Source organism: Neolamprologus brichardi, chromosome 15, assembly GCF_056152115.1.
Source record: "Neolamprologus brichardi isolate AB-2024 chromosome 15, ASM5615211v1, whole genome shotgun sequence".
Classification (NCBI taxonomy): domain Eukaryota; kingdom Metazoa; phylum Chordata; class Actinopteri; order Cichliformes; family Cichlidae; genus Neolamprologus; species Neolamprologus brichardi.
In genome coordinates this window covers 4,601,131-4,621,704 of record NC_142118.1, presented here as the reverse complement: position 1 = coordinate 4,621,704, position 20,574 = coordinate 4,601,131, and the positions used below count along the sequence as shown (strand labels likewise).

At 41.1% G+C, this 20,574-nt stretch overlaps 1 protein-coding gene across 5 annotated transcripts in view; it reads left to right on the top strand.

The window, feature by feature from the left end:
* pak5 (p21 protein (Cdc42/Rac)-activated kinase 5) overlaps nucleotides 1-20,574 on the top strand; it is a 76,571-nt gene that overhangs the window by 31,131 nt on the left and 24,866 nt on the right. For 3 of the 5 annotated variants that reach the window (XM_087851954.1, XM_006793015.3, XM_087851953.1), the window contains exons 2-3: nucleotides 3,195-3,418; nucleotides 6,061-6,105. In XM_087851954.1, the coding sequence (XP_087708080.1) occupies nucleotides 3,215-3,418; nucleotides 6,061-6,105 (249 nt within the window). In that variant the 5' untranslated portion in view covers nucleotides 3,195-3,214. Of the gene's footprint in view, nucleotides 1-3,194; nucleotides 3,419-6,060; nucleotides 6,106-11,599; nucleotides 11,968-20,574 lie in introns of those variants that run through there. The other 2 variants (XM_006793016.3, XM_035908718.2) reach the window with 2 other exon arrangements.

Genomic DNA, 20,574 nt, shown 5'->3' with positions numbered 1-20,574 from the left:
ATTAGTACTTCCGCTGTGGTTCTTAGTTGGATGTGGCGTTATAGGATGTGTTTTTGTTTTTGTTTGCATGTTGCTCTAAGGTAACAAGAGCTTCGCTTACTGCATTTGTCAGCTGATGATTCAGTGCAAGTCTGCGATCATCCTCTGTTTAGTCACCGTGCGCTGTCCTGCAGTGATGGCAGAAGACTAACTCTGTGGAGGACGCTTCCTCTGACACGAGCCGCGTTTCAGCTTCATCCTTGGCGTTGTCTTCATTAAATGTATTTTGTGAATGTCATTTCCAGTGGACACAACGTCTGCATGTCGGTACTGCATCACTTCTTAATGTAGCCACTTAGTGTGCACGCCCCAAAAATAGCAACAAGGTTAGAACCTTGGCTTGATTTGTGGAGGTTTAAGTGGACATCGGCCAAAATTGGAAAGGGTTGCTGACACATCCTCCTTACGTAAGAGATTTGTAGCTCAGCACAAAATGGAAAAGATAAAGATTGAGGATCGTTAGTTCTTTATCAGGGGATACCTGCATTTAAATCGTTTGGTTTTGTGAATCAAGCTAGCTGAAAGACAACGAGCAATCTTTCCAGATGTACCTCTGCGATAGACGCTTTCTTAATATGCAGTTGTTTACTGCAAGGAGTCATTTGTTAGTTGTGGTATGCACGTGTACTTGTGTTGCTCTCACACTCGGGTCACAGTTGTGGTTAAATGTTCAGTCCTGATCAGATCATGAGGAATATGACGAAGTTATGTTTTGATTACACGGGTATATTCTTTTCATTAAAAGTACTTTTGCTCACAAATGAAAGCATTGTTGAAGCGAGCTTACAGTGACTGCACTGTAGAAGGCAGAGTTGTGTAAACATGCCTGTGGGATGAAGCTTCTATCTATGACTTAGCACCCTTTGATCCAGTATAGACTTTTCTAAAGGCAGCCGTGTGCTGCATAATAATCTGTTGTGCTGTGATTGTGATGCATGCAGTGCAGCGCATTGCTAGCACAAAAGACTTCAGGCTTCCGTCCTCTTTCCATGTTTGTCTTTTTTCTTCTTCTTCTTCTTTCTTCTGTTAGCATTTGTTGAAATCCCTTCCTAAACTCCTTCCCATGCTCCTCCTCTGCTCTCGTGTTCTACCCTTATCCCTTAACCCTCCTACCCCATTTTTATCAATCTATCTCTCCATCTTTCCTGTTTGAGGCCGCTAATTTGATCTGTCTGTCCGTCCTGCTGGGAAGAAAGGAAATGATTGAGAAAGATTTCCATGATTACTTTGCCTTGCCTGTTTAAAGTTGCATTTAGAGAAAGACTCTTTGGTGACTTCTGTCATTGCATCTGTTGAAGTGGCACTACCAGGTCAGAAGAGTTAGTCATTTGATATACCGCTCTGCAGATTTACTTAGAACGTTTGAGGTAGCAGCCGGCATGTTTGTAATATTTTATTCAAAAACGTGCTTTAAATGTTTGCTCTTCGCTTATGATATAGCGACGTGTCTTTCTTTAGCGCCTCCGAAAACTGAAAAGCAAAGCAAAAGTGTAAGGAACAAATCGCACGTTGTTTATCTGCCGTTACATAAGCTCCTCACATTGTGACTGGCTGTTTTGCTGCCTCTTATCTAAATTACAAACATAAGTATACAATTTGTGTGCAACACAGCTAGGCGAATGACCCGCAGTCATTCACTGCTCAGACAGTTTGCAGGCTACTTTAGCTGCTCGGCTACATATACAGGAAATGACAAATATACCTGCAAATGCAACTGTGCTCTATTGTGATTTCGGCATCACCCTCACTCTTCAGCACTGCTGACAATATGCTGCCAGAGTATGACACGGAGGGTACAGCACAAGTTTGTTTACTTAGTCTCTTGCTCCTGACAGTGTAACGGGCAGCCTGCCACTTCCAGCCAATCAAAAACTGGCACTGACACACCTCTACAGGGGGCTGAGAGATAAGGGAGCATTTCTGATATTTCTCCACTTTTAAGTATTAATAAGTATTATCACATTAAACACACATGAACACACACACACACAGTGGCAGCCTTAAAAATTAATGACTTCTGGCACATTTCTGGTAAGCAACTACGCTTGAGCTAATAACATGTTAATTGAATTTTTATTTATAATAGAGTTTTAGAAAACTGGGACAAACTGAAATACACAAACGTATTACCTCGCTTTCTAAGCGGATACGCCGCTCACTGGAAAATCTAAGCGTTATTCCATATTTGTGCAGGTTTGAAATGTTAAAAATAATGGTAACTGGGTCAGGTTTAAAGATTATGGTTGTTTCTTGCTAGTAACAATTGTAATGCATGTACTGTGTGTGTGTGTGGTGTATAAAGGCGTGTGTGTATGGTCAGTGGTTAGTGTGTGGTGATGAGTGTAAATGATGTTTTCTTCTGATAGGGGCAAAACATTTTTTCTTGGGACAATCTAAACATTAAACTCCTCAAGCGGTTTTGTTGAATTGTTCTCAGCGTGTTTGCATAAGTGAGGATCTTTTGTTTATTTTGCCCATTTGCAGTACATGATCGAGTGGAATGGCACAGCAAACGTTGTCTCTGCAAAAGTCATAACAGAGGCAAAGAGAAAAAAAAGTAAGGAGATGGTGGCGGGGGTGGCTCCCTCAGAGGACAATGCCTCTCAGAGAGGAGTGACACAATAGACTCCATTCACAGCCACAACAACAGCATTATGACATTTTGTTCCTATGACTGGACATTATGCATACACCCAAACCACGAGAATCACAGTGGGTTTTCCAAACAGCTCCAAAACAGCACAGATGGGAGCTTTCATGCAGCATACACGCCTGACTATATAGCCGCATAGAACCGCTGTCCAACATATGTTTAAAAAAATCCATCGTTTTTCCCCATGATGTTTACATTACATAATCAAAGTGGACACTTGGCTTTTTTTCTTTTATTTTGTGTGTTTGGATAATTTTGCTCGTTCTTTCCTCGTCTATAACCTGCAGCGTTATAAGACAAGAGCTTCATCATGCTACAGAGCGGTGGTATAAAACGTCCTAGTCCTATGTAAAAAAGAAGATTAAACTTTAGGCAAGATAAAGGAAGAATATACTGCTATGATGACTTCACAACGACATCTTAAAGATACAGTCTTTAGCCAAAATAGTCTGCAGCCAAAATGTTAATACAAGTATGCTTTTTTTTCTTTTGGGGTTGCCAGGTTTGCCAGGGTTTTCCAGCATGTTTGGGAAGAAGAAGAAACGGCTGGAGATCTCAGCTCCGTCTAACTTCGAGCACCGGGTCCACACGGGCTTCGACCCACGGGAGCAGAAGTTCACCGGCCTGCCACAGCAATGGCAGAGCCTCCTGGCAGACACTGCCAATCGGCCCAAGCCCATGGTGGACCCCTCCTACATTACCCCCATACAGCTGGCACCAATGAAGGTACATTACAACCACACAGACTCTAGCAATAGAGACAAATCTTTATCACTTCCAGCCTGTTGCTTACCTTTCTCACATCTTTCTCTTGCTCTTCATCCCGCTGTTTCTCCTCCACTTTTACCCACACACGCCGTGTCTATGTGAACTTAATTATGAACTTTTTTTCTTCTCGCCTCTCCTTTTTATTGCTGTCTGTGCTTTCTCACCCTCTGTAAATGTCTGTCACCTCAGTGTTTTTGTCTCTTACTGCTTCCCTCTCCACCTGTTGCACACTTTCCTCAAAGGGAAAATAGAGAATTCTCCATACCATCTGGCCACTTCACACTGTTTAAATGTCTCTATCAAATCGGAAATGGTAATCATATTGTTGCTTATTATGATGCTTTAAGCCTACATTAAACATTTTTGTGAACACTGATTGACTCCCTCTTGCCAGTAAAGCTATAGAAGTAATTGTAGTAGACTGTGTTGCATTACAGTTTAGCCTCTTATATTTCAGTGGGTTAAAAAAGTAGTGGCACCCACCCAGGAGACATGTTGTGGATAAACAGTGGCTACGCTGGCCACCTACTAACCTATCCACTAACTAGATAGCACACGTGTTTGTGTCATCACACCATTTATGATCCCTGGTCATAAGTCAACTGACATTACCGGCCAATTAAAAAGGGCAAAAATCACAAAAGAATCAAACAAATAAATAACAAAACTAGGGCTGCCACAAACGATTATTTTGATAGTCGACTAGTCACCGATTATTTTTGCCATTAGTCGACTAATCAGATCATCATCCATTGGACGTACAGCATACAGCTTATTGCACCAGCAGCATCTGCTCTTATATAACTATCATTAGCTTACAGTTTTAAGTGTTTAAGGTATGTGCTAACTAAAAATAAAGACAAGATGATAGTTTGTTAAATTTTAATGAAATTTGCAGATTGTTTCGGTGAAGTTTAATAAACTCCTTGCTATCTAAAATATAACAGGACACCGGAGTATATTCTCAAGCATCTCACACTTCTGATAATCAGTTGTCTGCTTGACGTTTATTCAGCTGTGTAAAAACTATAACTTTAATCTCAGCCAAACCGATTTACTCAGGAACAAATAAAATACTAAAAAAAAGCCAAACAATAACATTTTTAAGTTATCTAGGTGACTTATATATGTTTAACCTGAGTAGCGAAAAACGGTGGTGGGTTTGAAAACGATTTGTGTTCTCACGGCTCTAGTGAGCCTAGCCCCCGGCTAGCTATCGAGCTAGTGGGTAACAGACGTCTCTGAAAACGTCGGAGCGCTTTTGAAAATATGTGGTGTCTTGATAAACTGAGCAGATATTTGAGGTTTACACAGTTACATTCTCGCCTGAAAATATGTTAAACGTTTATTTTGTGACCCAGAAAGAATAATAAGAGTAATATTAAAACTAACTAGCTGCCGCCATTGTTGAAAACTGAGCAGGGCTGCGCTATGAATTCTGGGACACAGCTTCTTCTTCTTCGGAGTTTAACGGCAGCTGGCATCCTTGTACATGCAGTGCTGCCATCTTCTGTTTCAGTCCGTTATTACACTCTTAAATCCTACTACTTATTCCTGCGTCTTTTGTGATCTTACAAAGCTGCAAACGACGCGTCGACTATTAAATCAGTCGTCGACGATTTTGATACTCGACGTAATCGTGACTAGTCGACTAATCGTGGCAGCCCTAAACAAAACACTATTTTGATATTTTTCTAAGTGCTTGCGACCAAGCGACCAGATGCCTATGAATCTGATTTGCACGTTCACAGCAGACGTATGTGCTGCTTTCATAAAACACGAGTCCGGTGGGATTTTCAGGTTGTTTGATATGGACTGCGTGTGTGAGAGGAGTTAGACATACACACCACCCATATTTGTCTTTCCAGCCGGTGTCAGTCCAGAATTGTTTAATGTAGCGTCTGTGTGATTTTATAAATGTTTTCCATTACATGATGCCTCTGTGATTTCAAACTGATGTGTCTTTTCATTCGCATTACCTCCCCTGTGATTGTGATTGTGTGTCTCCTCTTCTCTCCGAGTGTCTCCTCTGATGTGTTGTTGTTCATTGGCGCTCCTTAACATATCACTTTGACACATTTGACCAACTGTTATAACAGTTATAGCCACACTTGACCACTTGATGATTTGCTCGTTGATATTTCTGTGCACCTTTCCTCTGTGTGTTGTTTTTGGGTCTAATGGGCCTTCACAGGGTCATTGTTTATAATGTGGCAATTATTCTCTTTTAAAGTGGTCCAAGCATACTTAAGAGGGCCAGTGCTTTGAAATTTAGGAGCTGCAGTACAACTTACTGCTGCGTACACCACTTCTGTTGCCCTTGTACTGTAATCTCCCAAGAAACATTTGAATTTTAAACAAATTTTCCATTTTTGTAACTGAAAGCTCATAAAGCGTAACACTACAAGTCAAGGTTCCTTTTAAATAAATGACAAAGCTTGAGACTAAATACACTGTTAGTCTCTCAGGAACTGCTTGCAGGTCCTGCTGACAGGAAAATCCGAGCAGACAAAGCTCTGTTACAGAGAACAGCAATATGCCACAGGAGATATCTCTGAAGAGGGGGAAACAAGAAAATAATTCTCTTGCTCTCTTCACAGATATCTCCCAAGAAAGTCCGGTCATCCGAAACGCCGTTGCCCAAAGTATGACTTCCTCTTCCCTTCTGACCCCCACACCCACCTCACCTTTTTTTTCCCTTTTCTTTTCTCCAAACGGTCGCTCTCACACAGTCACAACCCCGCTGTTTTGTTTCCACATCTCTCCCCCACGTGCCTGCTGCCATGCATTCAGGTGGAGGTGATGTGTCAGCAGGAACAGGGAGAAACACAGAGAATGGCTCCACACACACACACACTAACACATGACATAACTACATTGCTCTGCCAAGTCCTTTGTTAGACCTCATCTCCACTCTTTTGTTTCATTCGCATGAAAAGAAAACATGAGATCAACTGCAGTGGCATGCTCCCCTCGTTTCTCCCCTTTTGCTATGGAGCATCATTGATGATGATGATGATGATGATGATAATCATAATGATGATGATGGGTGCTGAGATGTGAAGTGCATGTTGCCATGACAGCTGATTCTGCTCTACTGGAAGTTGTCACTCTGTAGAAACTAGCTCAAAAGGGTTTGCATGTGTTAGAAAAACCCTTCGATCCGCCCTTTAATCTAACCCAATCACTTCCTCTCCTCTCCTCTCCTCTCCTCTCCTCTCCTCTCCTCTCCTCTCCTCATTATACTTATGGCTCCTAATCAACAAAATGATTAGAACGTGAACGAGCTGAAAAGATATTTCACATCCTGGAGACAGTTGGTAATATCCAAATCTTTCCTCCAGCTGTTTTGTTGGTTTCTGAGCACTTAAGAGTTCTTGCTTTAATTAACAGGCTTCAGTAGGGCATGCCTAAATCTGCCATATCTGCTTATAGCTCAGGATTAAATTAACTAATAATCCAGGAGGTGGGTAATAAAACATTTGCCTTAGTTTTGTCTATATTCACGCAACCACACGTACCATGAACCAGCTCTAGTTTGTGAAAGAAACATAAAAGGCGTGTGCAATATTGAGATCCTCTCCTGCTATAGATCCAAATCCCATCTGAATCAGCCTCTAGTTTAAGTCTTAAGCTGGTAGAACAGTGTTAAAAGTAGCTGGAGATTGCTCAGAATTCAGGGGGCACTTCGCTCCCATATCGAATCCAAAGGCTTTCGCTGTCACCTGCAGTGCGCGTAGAAAGAATAAATACTAGCAAATATGTGTGCAAGGCTTGTTTGAGCGTGCTATTTGAAAGAAGCAGATAACATAAGAAGAAGCTCTGTTGTTTGCACGTTTAATGGCTTCAGTGACACAACTCAGGCTTTCTTTTGTGTAAAAGCCTGTTTAGAACTTGTGATTCTTTTAATGGTACATTTTCTGAAAATTCGGCGCTGATTTTCTAAGGTTTGTTTTCTGGTATTTTCTCAGTGCGTTATATTGGTGTTGTGAGTGCTAGATTTGGGTACAAAAAAAGAAAATGTGTAGTGTAAATCTTTGGTAAACCGGATACTTTCAGGGCAAGTCTCTAGGAAATGAATGCAAGTCAGTGTAGTGATGTATGTGTAGTGATGTGTCCTCTGAAGTGATGTAAACATGAGGGTGTGTGTGTGTGTGTGTGTGTGTGTATTTGACCCTGACTCCCAAGGTGGGCTAGGTTATTTATAGTGTCTCACCCATGGCCTGATATCCTTCTCTCCAGCTTGCCCTGACACTTGATTGACATAAGGCTTCCTCTGCTTGGCAGACTCCCCCAGCTCTGTCTACTTAGTGTTTATAAGTTTGTGCATAAAGACACACACACACACACACACACCAGGTGGGCCTGGATGAGTCGGTCTCTGGCAAACGTCCAGTGCTGTCCTCACCAAACAGTATAGAGGGACAGAGTACAGTAAAATGTCTTTGTGTCTTTGTGTGCATGCGTGTGTGTATATGCTTTTTTCATCTGCGTGCTAAGCAGTTAAGAGAGTTAACATCATGCTAAAATAACTACTACCTCTGCCCCCGTGGCTTTGAGCGCTCATCGTTTATTCACAAGGCCTCGTAGCCTTGTTGTCAGACTGCTCATCTCAGCTGGGCATTAGTATTGCTCGAAGCTTTAGCTCTCATCTCTGTTCTCCCCCTTCTCCACCCTCCGCCTTCACTAGCCCTTAGCACACATGTTAATCCAAAAGTATAAGCTAACACCATGCCCTAAGAGCGTTTGCATGTTTTAAACATTGTGCTCTTAAAGCTTCTTCATTTTGAGAATTTAATGTGTCTGGTGGTGCATAAGTAAGTGCACTGTGACAACTCATGCAAAACATCTTCATTGTTAGTTTGTATTTCATTATTGAAGTGTGAGCGTGTATGCGTGGGTGTGTGGGTGGGCATGCGATCCAAAGCTACACGTGTGTTAATGTGTTGCACTCATTAACACTAGCAGGGGCAGTGCTACGGCTATTATTAATGCCAGGCTAATATTACACCTTGACTTTGACACCCTCAAATTGCAGACCCCTATAGAGCTGAGAGGGTAATTTACCATGATGGTGTCTATGTGTGTGTGTGTGTGTGTGCGCACGCTTGTATGTGTTTATAAATGTTTGTGTGTGTATTTGTGCGCTTCGGTCACTTAATCCTATCTTCTTGTTCCTATTTGCTTATGTTTCCTCAGCCGTCGGCCAAGATCAGATGTTTCCGTTTGTGTAAAAAAGAAACTAAATGACCTCCACAGAAAAGCTCACAGTGAAAAGAAACAGGAAAAAATGTTTCCATTTCTTTCAGAAGTAAATGTTTGTTTCATATCCACGTCTTATGAAACTTATATGTCTCATATTGTGATTTTTCTCATGCAGTTTTCTTCTGAAGCACAATATTTTTTTTATTATTTTCTTTTCCATCTGGAAGGTGACATATTTAATAGCAAAGAAGTTTAGTTTGAGCAGATTACCAGCTGTGCTGTGTTCAGCAGTATTACCTGCTTTGTTTGGACTTCATAACAAGCCAGCATTTTACTTTACATTTAGGTCATGTCCAGACAACTTGCAATGTGTTGTTACTTGTTACCAACAAGTTACCAACAAGTAACAGTTTTGAAAGCTAAAGTGATGTCGAAACACACACACACACACACACACACACACACACACACACACACACTACAGATACAGGCACTGTACCCTGACAATATAAAGCTGATTCAATGACAGTGGAAACCCCTCTGATTTAAACACAGTATAATGCTGGGCAAGTGCAGGTCTTGCAGTTAAAACTACTTGTTGCCAGGCAGATTTACACTGGTCTCATTATGCTGCAGAAACAATGAAAACCCGAAACTCTGGCTGATTGGGACCCACACCCAGTTTCACACCTTGGCTCAGGCGATTAGAGGATCATCAGGGGGTTCTTTTGTCCCTCTGTGGGGGGAAACTCCCACTAGGTTTATATCTGGGACTCTCCACCATTTGACCTTAGAACTGAAGAAGCTTCTCGGATGAGAGGTGAAACGTCTTCAGGTAACTTAAAGAAGTCCAGACGCTTTTCTTTGCAAGCTCCTTTGACTATGATGACCTGGATGACTGAGAACCTTCACAGACAAACAATGAAAACCAACATCTTAGAGGGTGTTTTTGGTGGACTCATCAATCTATATAGTTGTTTTATCACAAACGTTATCAAAATAACCCTCAAGGCACTGATGTTAGCATCAAGCCAGAGTAAAACTAAAAGAGAACATGAGGATTTCATAGAGAGCTAAACCATAATGATTTCTGAGATCAACCGAGAGCTTATTCCTCTTAATTCTGCAGGAGCTGTAGAGGAAAGATATTCACAATCAAAGATAATAAGTGGACCCAGGGGGCTAGCACTTTTGCAACATATCTTTAATACTGCTCTCATCTTTGCAAAACACGTTCTTGTTCTGGATCAAGCTTAAAAAATGTATTTTCTCATATCTAGTACTGTCATCCGTTTTTTGAGAGCAAACACAGCAAAGCTATTTGGTGTCATATAAATTTCACTCTCATGCCATGTGGGTGGGAAGCTAATGCGGTTGTAGTTCAATGGCCTTAACTGATCTTCAGGTTTCCAAAGATGAATCGGATCGGGGAGTTCATGAATGGAGACATTTGAAAGCTTGCAGAGGGTATTGAATCGGTGAAGGACTGTTGCATCAATTGCTGTTAATAGAGGTAAATGAAAAGCGTTTAGATTACACACTCACAGTAACATCTCCGTTTCCTTGGTTTGAATTATCGCGTTGGTACAAATGAATAAGATGGCATTTCAAGAGAGGATGTTGATGTTGGTGGGACTGCTCTTAGAAGCGCAAGAGAATCATGGGGTCATTAGTTAGGCCTTCGTTGGTGTTTCCACTTCAGTGTTTGTTGTCACGTAAAGTAGGGCTTAAACTATAATTCCCCAGCTATGCACGTGGACTCTGAGCACACCTGAAAGAAGCACGTAAACAACTACTTTCAACTAAATCGTGCCCGTATTATATTATTTGACCAGTAATGCTGTGTATGCTGCTGACTGGGCATGTGGTCTTTTCACTTTCTCAGCTCCAGACTTCATCACAGGAATTCACTGACCAGTAGGTAACGTCACGACGGCCCTTTCCGTCCGTGGTTTACACATTAGAACCAAAGTAGGAAGTTCAAAATGCTGCAAAAGTACATTAACATTACGTGTTTTCAAGCAACCAAGCTTTACATTTGAAAGTAGAAAAATAGTGAAGGTTCAGAGAGCAAATGTAATGTGTACCGTCTTCAAGAGAAGTCCTGATTAAAAGAGGAAGTACGGCCACAGGAGTCACACTAAATACAGTTTGGGGAAAAAAATTGCAGTACTTCTAATAATAGTTCACCTTTTTAGGAAGCTGTCAAACCTTAGTGGAGGACTGATCACATAAACGTACACCTTTTTAAACATGCTAATCATGTATCAGCAGCACTTAAAGAACTTAAGTGACCACACTTCAAAATAAAAGTCTCTTTCAGGACATGAAAGAACTTTTTCCAGTTCACGTTTCCACGTCGAAGCGTATGCAAAAGGAAATTTTCGGTAATAAAGCGTTCCAGATGGAATCCAAAACTTGATAAATCATTTCAGAGTTACTGCTCCACAGTGAGAATGAGTTATGCAATGAAGATTTCATTTTAATGTGCTCTCTTTGCTTCAGCCTGTTTTGTAATACTCTTCTCCTTTTTTACAATTTCTAGCATTTCCCAAGCCGACTACTGACAGCCTGCAGTGCTAATTCCCTAAACTTCTTGCATTTCAGCTGTGGGTTACATATACTGCAGGTAGTGTAGGTGGAGAGAACTGCTGATATTTTAGGTAGCTGAACATCTCGCTGTTGTCAAACCCATTATAGCTGCACTGAAAATATCTCAGCCTTACATCACGCTGGAACTGTGGAAAATATTGCCACAATATGCACTCTCGGTGGCAAAGTAAATATCCAGTAGATACTGTTGATAACAACGCTTGGTTTAATAGCTTAAAAGGTGCTGAAGAGTCATGCTTTTGGGTCAGTTAGAAATTAGGCTTTCACGGACTAGAGACAAAGGATTGGCTGTTATAGTAGAAAGCACGTGACAGCAGCCCTTACATTCAGGATCACATGTAGTACTACTGTAAATGTCAGTGGGTCACTGATAGCAGAGTACAGCCATGCACCTTCCCCCAGCAGCTTACTGGCAGGTGACAGAGGGTGGGGAAATGTGATGATTAAGTCTGTCATATGTTGGTCGCTGTGAGCGCAGAGCCAAACTTACAGTCAATCCATGCAGCTGCAGCCAGGCAGAGTAACTTATTATGGCAGGGGGGCGAGGAGCTGGAGATTTCAGGGCCGGAGCGAGCAGGACCGTGCCACCGAGGCAGCCGGGGAAGCTGAGGCAGGTGGGGGTAGCGATGAAGGCTGAGAAGACGGCAGTCGTTAAACCCCAGGCCCCGACGACTCATAAACAGTTACAGGTGGGGCGCTCGACTCTTTCTGCTGCAGCTGAGCCAAGACTACATGCTGGTATGCTGGCTATGCATGTTTGTTTGTGCAACAGGTCTCAGCACTCACTGCCAGCAGTTTCAGGCACTTTGTGAAAACATACACGAAACTGCGCTAGACTAAACAGTGACGGGTGCAGGTAAGAGTGAGATCACTTTTAAAGATCACATGTTTGACTGTGTTTAAAACCTGCATTTGTTTTTGCTTCGACACGGCAAGTTGACCTCTCTGAATTACAGCCGTACAGAGCGCAGGTTGTTTTCTCCTGTTTCTAGAACTCCAGGTTTGTGCGGTTATTTTTGTAGCTGTGCTGGGTTTGCTGTATGTGTACATATAGAAACCAAGTGTAGAGAGAGAGAGATAGTGTTTCTGATTTAACAGGGTCACCCAGTCCTTGCTTCAGGGGCAGAAATGCAAACCTGTGTCTTTATTGAATAGGGATGCAGGCTATTATGGTTCTGACATGTGCACACTGAGAGTTGCTAATTTGAGGAGGCATTTTATTGCAAGTGTGTATTAACGATACTGGGTGAGCTCCAAGGCAGTAGACTGCCCAGAATGAAAATGAATGAGGTCTAGACAAGTGCTTTGATGTGGAGCAAGTCCAAAATCTCTCAACATGTGGGATCTTACAGTCTTTCTGGGGTTTTTTAGTTTTTTGGTTTTTTACATTGAAGATTTAAGAGAATGTGCAATCAGGTAAGTGTTTCATGATTTGTTCGACTCTGCAAACATTTCCTACATCTTTCTCTTTAGATGCTGATACGCACCTTCAGTGTTTCTTTGCTCCAGATCTGCCAAACTGCGTTTGCGCTTCAGATTGTCATGCGCGGTGACGGTGGCATTCATTCAACTTCTTAATCGGACGAAAAGAAAGTTAGATGTTGTGATCAATGTGCATTCAATTTGAAGTTTAATTTGATTTTGACTCAGCATGTATTACATTCCATCTCAAATTGATCGAGGATTAAATTGGTCAAAGCAGAAATAGACTGGGAGGAAAATAACTCCTGATTGATGTGTGTCTGTGCCGGCATGCACCCTCGCGCAGATAGAGAGAGCATCTGTCTTTCTTGGCACCGAGCTGAAGTGGATGGCATTGATTTAGACCTCTCTCGTTCCTTCCTTCGCTCTGCTCCTCCTCCTCCTCTGCTTTCTCACTTTGTCTTCTCGCGCGGCTGCCATTCACAGTCACACTCTGCAAATCACCTCTCACGGAGGCTTCAGTCGGCGGGGGAATTTTGGCTTTCGGCGATGTGCGCTGTACTTTGCCAGGGCAGCTCAAAATGTCCTGGCTAACAACCATCCCTCAGTGTCTGAATGTGGGTTTTTTTGGAAGGACATTTAGGCTGTGAATTTTAAACAGGGACGGATTGTTGAAGAAACAAAAATCATGTGAGACAGCTGGTCTCTCAAACTCGTAAAGCTAAGATTTAAAAGCTAAGAGTGGATTTAAAGTACTTTGCAATATCCCAATAAGAAACTGTACAGAGCCCTTTTTAATTTTCTAATCTCTTTGGACACATTACATTGTTTGCATTGCATCACCAAGTGCTGCTTTACACACGTGCGAGGGAGTGTAATGGCTGGACCTGCAGTATCCTCGTGTGGCCAGCGAGCAAACTACAACTAACACTTCAAATCCTGCACCTCACATTTCACTGTGGAAAACCCACTGAGAGTGAGCGAGAGCATCATTTTAATAAGTCTACTCTTATTTTATTGATTTAGTTGTACCCGGTCAGCTTACGTAAGGACTGATTGTCATTACATAGGTTACACAGGTTGGTTCTTATTGTTCTTGGTCTGGTTCAAGAGGCTGACTCGATATTTTAGTTTCCAGGGGATTCTGTAATAGAGATATTTCACCAGAATATTAGCAAAGTTTACTAAGGTAACACTCTATATCAGGCTACACATATTAACCATTAAGTATTGGGCTGTAAGCATGTGATTGACCTATTAGCACTTTATCAGTCATTATAAAGCACATTTTAGTGCATTATTCTGCAGCCAAGTAGCCCTGCTGGAAGGTTTTCCATCAGTAACCGCTTTATTACTGCATATAGATAGTAGATGAAGTAATTATAAATTAACAATGATATTAGGATTTGGTAGTTTCACAGCAAAGGTTATTCAGGGTTTGTGAAAAGTTATTTTTGTATCATCATCTGTGAGAAGTAGCTGCTTGTCTTTGAAATTAGACCAAGTCTAGTTCATGTGTGCAATAAAGAGTTATGGTCAGGGTTTGAGAACTGACCTTATTCCTGCTGGTACAGTTCAGTGTTTATGGTTTCAGAAACATTTATATCATGGTGGTGAGGTGGCTAGCTAGCTAACAAGAAGTTCTTGTTAGCTAGCTAGCAAAAGCTAGCAAAAGTTCTTGGGTTTGAATCTAGGCTGGGGCCTTTCTGAGTGGGGTTCACACATTCTCTCCATGACCATGTGGGTTCTTTCCGGTCACTCCAACTTCCTCCCACAGTCAAAAGATTTAAACCTGTTAGGTGAACTGATGATTCTGAATTAGCTATAGGTGTGAATGTGAGCATGAATGGTTGTCTGTTTCTCTATGCTAGCCCTGCGCCACACTGGTAGCTCATGAGCAAACCGATTTTTAATGATAATTTCAGTTTCAAAGATATAATTTTTTAGCTAAATGAGAATGAATTTTAATAAGTGCTCTTAATAGTGGTTCTACAAACTTTTCCCACTCTGTGCAAAGGATATTAGGAACATAATTCATGCTAGCTTAGCTGTATTTGACAGTGTGTTAGCATGCTAACATTTTATAATTACATAAACATGTCATGTCTGCTATTTTTTTTATATGCAGTAGTCTTGTTAGTTGCAGGTAAAAGTAAAAACATGTATGTTTGAGTGTGAGAGGTAAAATGAGGGGAGGAAGGATAGCAGGAAAGCAGACTAATGAGGAGAAAGGGGAGTAGCAACTTAGCAGTGATAGGGGTGGCAGCGTGTTGTAGGCGTCTGTAGTGGCTGACGGGGCTCCGATTAATGAGCGCTGGGGTGTAATTAATCTATAGTGGGAAGCTGTCTGTTTATCTGTCTCTGAGTTGACAAGAAGATAACTGGGAGACATCAAATTGATCTCCTCCTCTGCTTCCCGCTCTCTGCTTCCTCTCCTTTTTCCTCCTTTAGATCAGAGAGTTTCTCGGGCAGTGACATGCTCACTTGGAGAATTTTCAAAAAAGAACAACATTATTCCCACCACATATATGGCCAAACTGGCAAGGAAACGTATTTATTCTGGGTTTTTTAATATTAGATTTTCTAGAAAATTTCTGCTGCCCGCTTCTGAATCAGCCTTAATCTGCCAGTGCTTAGAGGAATGGATAAAAAAAAGAGTGTCCAGGCTTTACTACACTAATATGCTTAAGATCAGGGGATTTGCTCTGACTGTATGTTTGTATTTCATTATGCCTCCACCACTAATCCATTTTTGCTGGAAATCATTCTTGATTCCATGCGCTGGATCATGTCTGACTCATGGATCCTGGAGCTTGTAGCTGAGGTTGAGGTCAGAGGTGATTGGGTCACGCTAGTCTGAGCTACTGGCTGGGAGCTGTGGGGGTTGTAGGCGTGTCACTGGTGGTAAACATAGCCACCAGTGCTCAGCAGCTGGTGTAAGGGGCTACACAGAGGGCCTCCAGCAGCATGACCCACATAAACAAGTAAGCACTATTCTTCCAGCCATGCTTTCCAAATGATACATGAAGACATGCAGATGGGCCACAGGCTACTGTTAGGGTTATATGATATAGTGACCAATGAGGTTTCAGCTTTATTAGTTAAGTTATGAGCAGTTCAGATGCTTGTTTTTTTTCTGTATTTGAATGTATTTTTTTTTAAAAGACTGGTCAGCGAATCTTGTCTTAACCAATAGTTGCTATGGGAAAATTAGTTTTCCCCAACGTTAGCCAGTGTGCAAATTAAAATTTCAGTCTAGAGGCATTTAGACGTTTCTGGAGGTCACGAGGACTTTGGGTTGCCAGTGTCTGTCCCTCCTATGAGACCAGGTTTTCTAACCAAATATGGCTAATGTGATTGAATGCAAGAAAAGTTCTGGTTAGATGTATGTGGAAGTTACACTTTTCAAACAAAAACACAGGGCATTTTGCATCTTGTATTGATTTCATAAGGGACATTGTTTCTTTTCATGTGTTTCTGTCATTAGAAAGCTAACAACCAGATTGGTGGATGCTCATATAAAACATCTCCAAAGTTTCAAATAATGAGAGCAGTACAAGAAAACCCTACGAGTGAAAGGCTTGGGCTTCAGACTGCTTTAAGTTGTTGTTTTCAGCAGGATAAGAAAGTCGAACTTCAAGGAGGTGGACTTAACTCTTTACCAGTGATGGGAATAACGGCGTTTTTTTTTTTCAGTAACGAGTAATCTAACTAATTACTATTCCTATCGTTACAACGCCGTTACCATTACTAACAAGAAAATGCGGTCGTGTTACTATTTTTCAACAAACAGACTGTTGAGGCTGTCTTCAGCTTACCGTATCTTATATTAGTTGTATGGAAGTAGCTGTAAGTAATCTGGGCGCTACAGCTTTAAGCAGCTGCACGCGCTCCCGCGGACGGTAATCACTTTCTGCCCAACGATCACTTTTTGGCACAACACCTGGAGCTAGGGAGTGCTGCTGTTTGACTGAGGAAGAATAAAGTAGTCGTGGTAAGCCAGTCACATGACCACTTCAAGATGCCAAAGCAACAAGGTGATAGATACCAGTTTATAAATTGTGTGAAAAATGCACCATGTCGACCAATCAAAAATGATATGGCAACATGACATTTGGTTGTTTAGGAAGACGGGGAAGTTTTAGGAGTGACGGCGAGAGAGAGAGACAGCAGAAAAAGAGAGAGAGCTAGATTTGAGATGTGAGAGATTTGTGACGTTTAGCGTGTTTGGAGTGTGTAGTTAATGTGTAGTGTTGTGGATAGTTTTGTGTTGTGTGTCAGAACAATGAGGCGGCTGCTGTCTCCAGGTAGAAACAGGAGTGATACACCTGCTGCTGTCAGACCTGCAGGTATCAGGCTGTGACGTTCTCCTTTATAGTGGACAGAAATATTTGGAGTGGCACAAATATTTTGTGTAGCATCTTATTGAAGAACAGCTGATTGTTCTGTAAATAGTTTGAAATGGTTATTTTAAAAAAAGGTAAATGGCTGCAAATAACTTTGTTCGCAAAACTTGTGCATATGATTTTAAAATCGACAATTTATATTTACATTTAAAGTTATGAAATATGATTCAATAAACATGTTTGTGGTTGTTACAGTAAAAAATATAACTTTTTCTACTCGGATTTTATGTTTTTTGTCTGATTTTAGATCAATTGTGTTAATACAGTGTGTCAAAATGAAAACATGACTGTAAATTCAGACACGTGAGGTTGTGCTGAAAAGGATGAGACCAAACAAGGCAAAGTAAATAGTTTTTAAAGGTAAAATGTGGAGAAAAAAATCAAAAGTAGTTAAAAATGGCCAATTATACCCTGGACCCCAGAGGGTTAAACATTTTTTAAAGTAACGCAATAGTTACTTTTCAAGTAGTTAATTACTTTTAGAATCTTGTAACTCAGTATCTAACTCAGTTACTTTTTTGAAGAAGTAACTAGTAACTATAATTAATTACTTTTTTAAAGTAACTTGCCCAACACTGCTCTTTACCCCTTGAAAACCTACTAGGAGCCGTTGATAAAGCTCTTTTCTGAACTGAGTGATTTCTATCATATGTCAGGCCTGCATATAGAACAAAATGACTGGGTTTCTATCAGAAGTTAGGGAGGGGGATCTCTGCCTAAGCTACTCTTGGAAAAACCTTGCAACTGTTCTAATGGTCATCAAACCACATCTTTATCCATTAATGTTTATTTATTAATTAAAATTCATTTAATGTCATGTTTGTGGAGGAAAGAGTTAAACTGAAGGGAGCTAAGTTACTAGCCTGCTGTGTTTACTAATAGGACTTAAAATGTTTCAGTCTTCTCAGTCTCACTTGTGATTTTTAGGAATTCTACATCTTATACTTTGCATAGGTGTTGGAAAAGGAGTTAATTTCCTGTAAAATGTAACCTTGGATTGTATTAAAGGATTTTAGCTTAGCTATGAAAAGATGGCAGCGCAAATGTCTTCCTCCGAAGGGTGGCTGGCCTCTCCCTTAGAGATAGGGTGAGAAGTTCAGCCATCCGGGAGGGGCTCAGAGTAGAGCCGCTGCTCCTTCATATCAAAAGGAGCCAGTTGAGGTGGTTCGGGCATCTGACAAGGATGCCTCCTGGGCGCCTCCTGGGTGAGGTATTCCGGGCATGTGCCACCGGGAGGAGACCCCGGGGTAGACCCAGGACATGCTGGAGACATTATATCTCTAGGCTGGCCTGGGAAAGCCTTGCTGTTCACCCAGACAAGCTGGAGGAATCGGCTGGGGAGAGAGAGGTCTGGGCTTCACTGTCCTGAAACTCAGGGGGCGTTTCTGGTGGCAAAATTGTAGTCCTTGTTTTACTACACAAGGGGTCACCATCAGCACACCTACATATTGCGAGAAGCCACTTTAAGCTTCTTAACCGCTTTATTTTTTCACTCCTATATGTAGAAGTTTGGCGGTATGTATGAGCCCTCTCGTCGTGAAAGTTGAGAACGAGTCTAAGACTATTGAAAATTCCTTCTTCTTTCCTTGTTCTTTTTTGGATAAAAGCATTTCTATATGCTGAAATATATTAAAGTCGACTTTAACAGAATACTTTTTTATGTCTGCATTGATTATTAAGTCTGATGCTATTTAATGAAATCTTCAGCATGCAGCTTCTCTGCCGCAGGATGACACGATGTTGATGGTTATTAACTAACAGACAGCAGGATGGCCTGAGGAAACAGGTCAGCTCATAACTTATTAATCATGGAATCATTTCAAAATTTGCTCCTTGAATAATTCTGTTGATGTTTGGTTAAGAACAGCTCATAGCATGTAGAAAACTCAGTGAAACTATTTTGTTAAGTCTTCTTCTATATAATCAGTCAATAAGCAGCCTGCACACCAGCTGAGGTCATGTTGAACTTTGACCTAGAGCTCAGGAGCGGCTGTTCAAGTTAGTAATAGATGCACTAGATGTGTACTTTAGATAATCTGATTACCAGAAGCTGCACTGTACTTTGAGGCTTTATCAGTGAATATAAAACGCATGTGATTTATATTCAGGTTCATGGAATTCACAATTAATGTGCTGGTTCTGATTTTGGGGGTTCGCCACGACCCCCAAAACACCGCCACTCCTGGGAACTCATTCTGGAATCATTCATTTTCGTGTCTAAGGAGACAAATACATTAATTTAATGCATTTAAAAACAGGTTTTAATATGTTTGGGTTTTGGCTTAAAACATTGCTTCTCTTAATAGTTTTAATGGTTAATTAATAATTCTGAGTGCTTCTGTAAACTAGTCTTGTTGTCTCTTAGTGCACAGAAGAAAAAGGAAAATATGTCTTATAGGTTAAGATAAGATAAACCTTTATTAGTCACACACATGGGAAATTTTTGGTCACGGCAGAAAGTAGAAGAACAGTAAAAAATGAAGAGAAAAACAATAGAATAGAATCAGATAAACAGAATAACATACTATACAAAATAGAAAGAATACTTTTTATAAAATAGACTAAGTACTATACAAATAGAATAAAGTAGAATAAAATACAGGAGTAAAATAAGGTTCATATGCAATATAATATTACAGGCAGAATAACATTTCTTAAAGGGTCCAGGGTTTGCTTGGGTTTAAGTTAGGGATGCACCGATACCGATACTGGTATCGGGTATCGGGGCCGATACTGTAAAATGTGTGTGTACTCATACTCGTAAAAGTTAACCGATACCATGAACCGATACTAACTTATTTCATTAATCAGAGGGTGGCTTGTCATTTCTGTTGTAGTTTTTTAGATTGGCCACTAGGGGGACATCCCGCGCTAAACAGGCACAGGGTTAGACGAGTGAGACTGGCAGCTCCAGATAAAAAAGAGAAACTGGAGGCTGCTGTAGCTAGGCTAAACAAAATGTCAGCAGTGTGGAACAGCCAACTTTAACTCAGGTTTTGGAAAAGCGATGAAAAATGTCAAGAGAAAATCCACGGGCAGTTAAAATAACAGAGGCTCTGACTCATTTTATCGCTCTGGATGACCAGCCAATGCCGGTCGTGGAAAACATAGAATTGCACCGTCTTCTCAGCATACTCGAGCTGCAATTTGACCAACCGCCCACACATCAGAGAGATAATGGTGCCAAAACTTTCTGAAGAGGTAAAGACAAGCAGTGTGTGCGATGTCAGTCCTTGGTTTAACGGCACAGTGGACTGATGATCCACGGGCAGATGAGGATTTCGTTCGTCAATGCCAAATACTTTCGTTATTTTGTTTGTTTGTTTACAATATGGACACTCTGCAACAATTTAAAAGTTTCTTTTATTCTCAAACCTAATGTGTATTTATTTTATTCCAAACAGAAGTGTTTATTTATTATTCTGAAAGCTCGGGACAGTGCCAATAGTTCAGTGATATTTTCTTAAA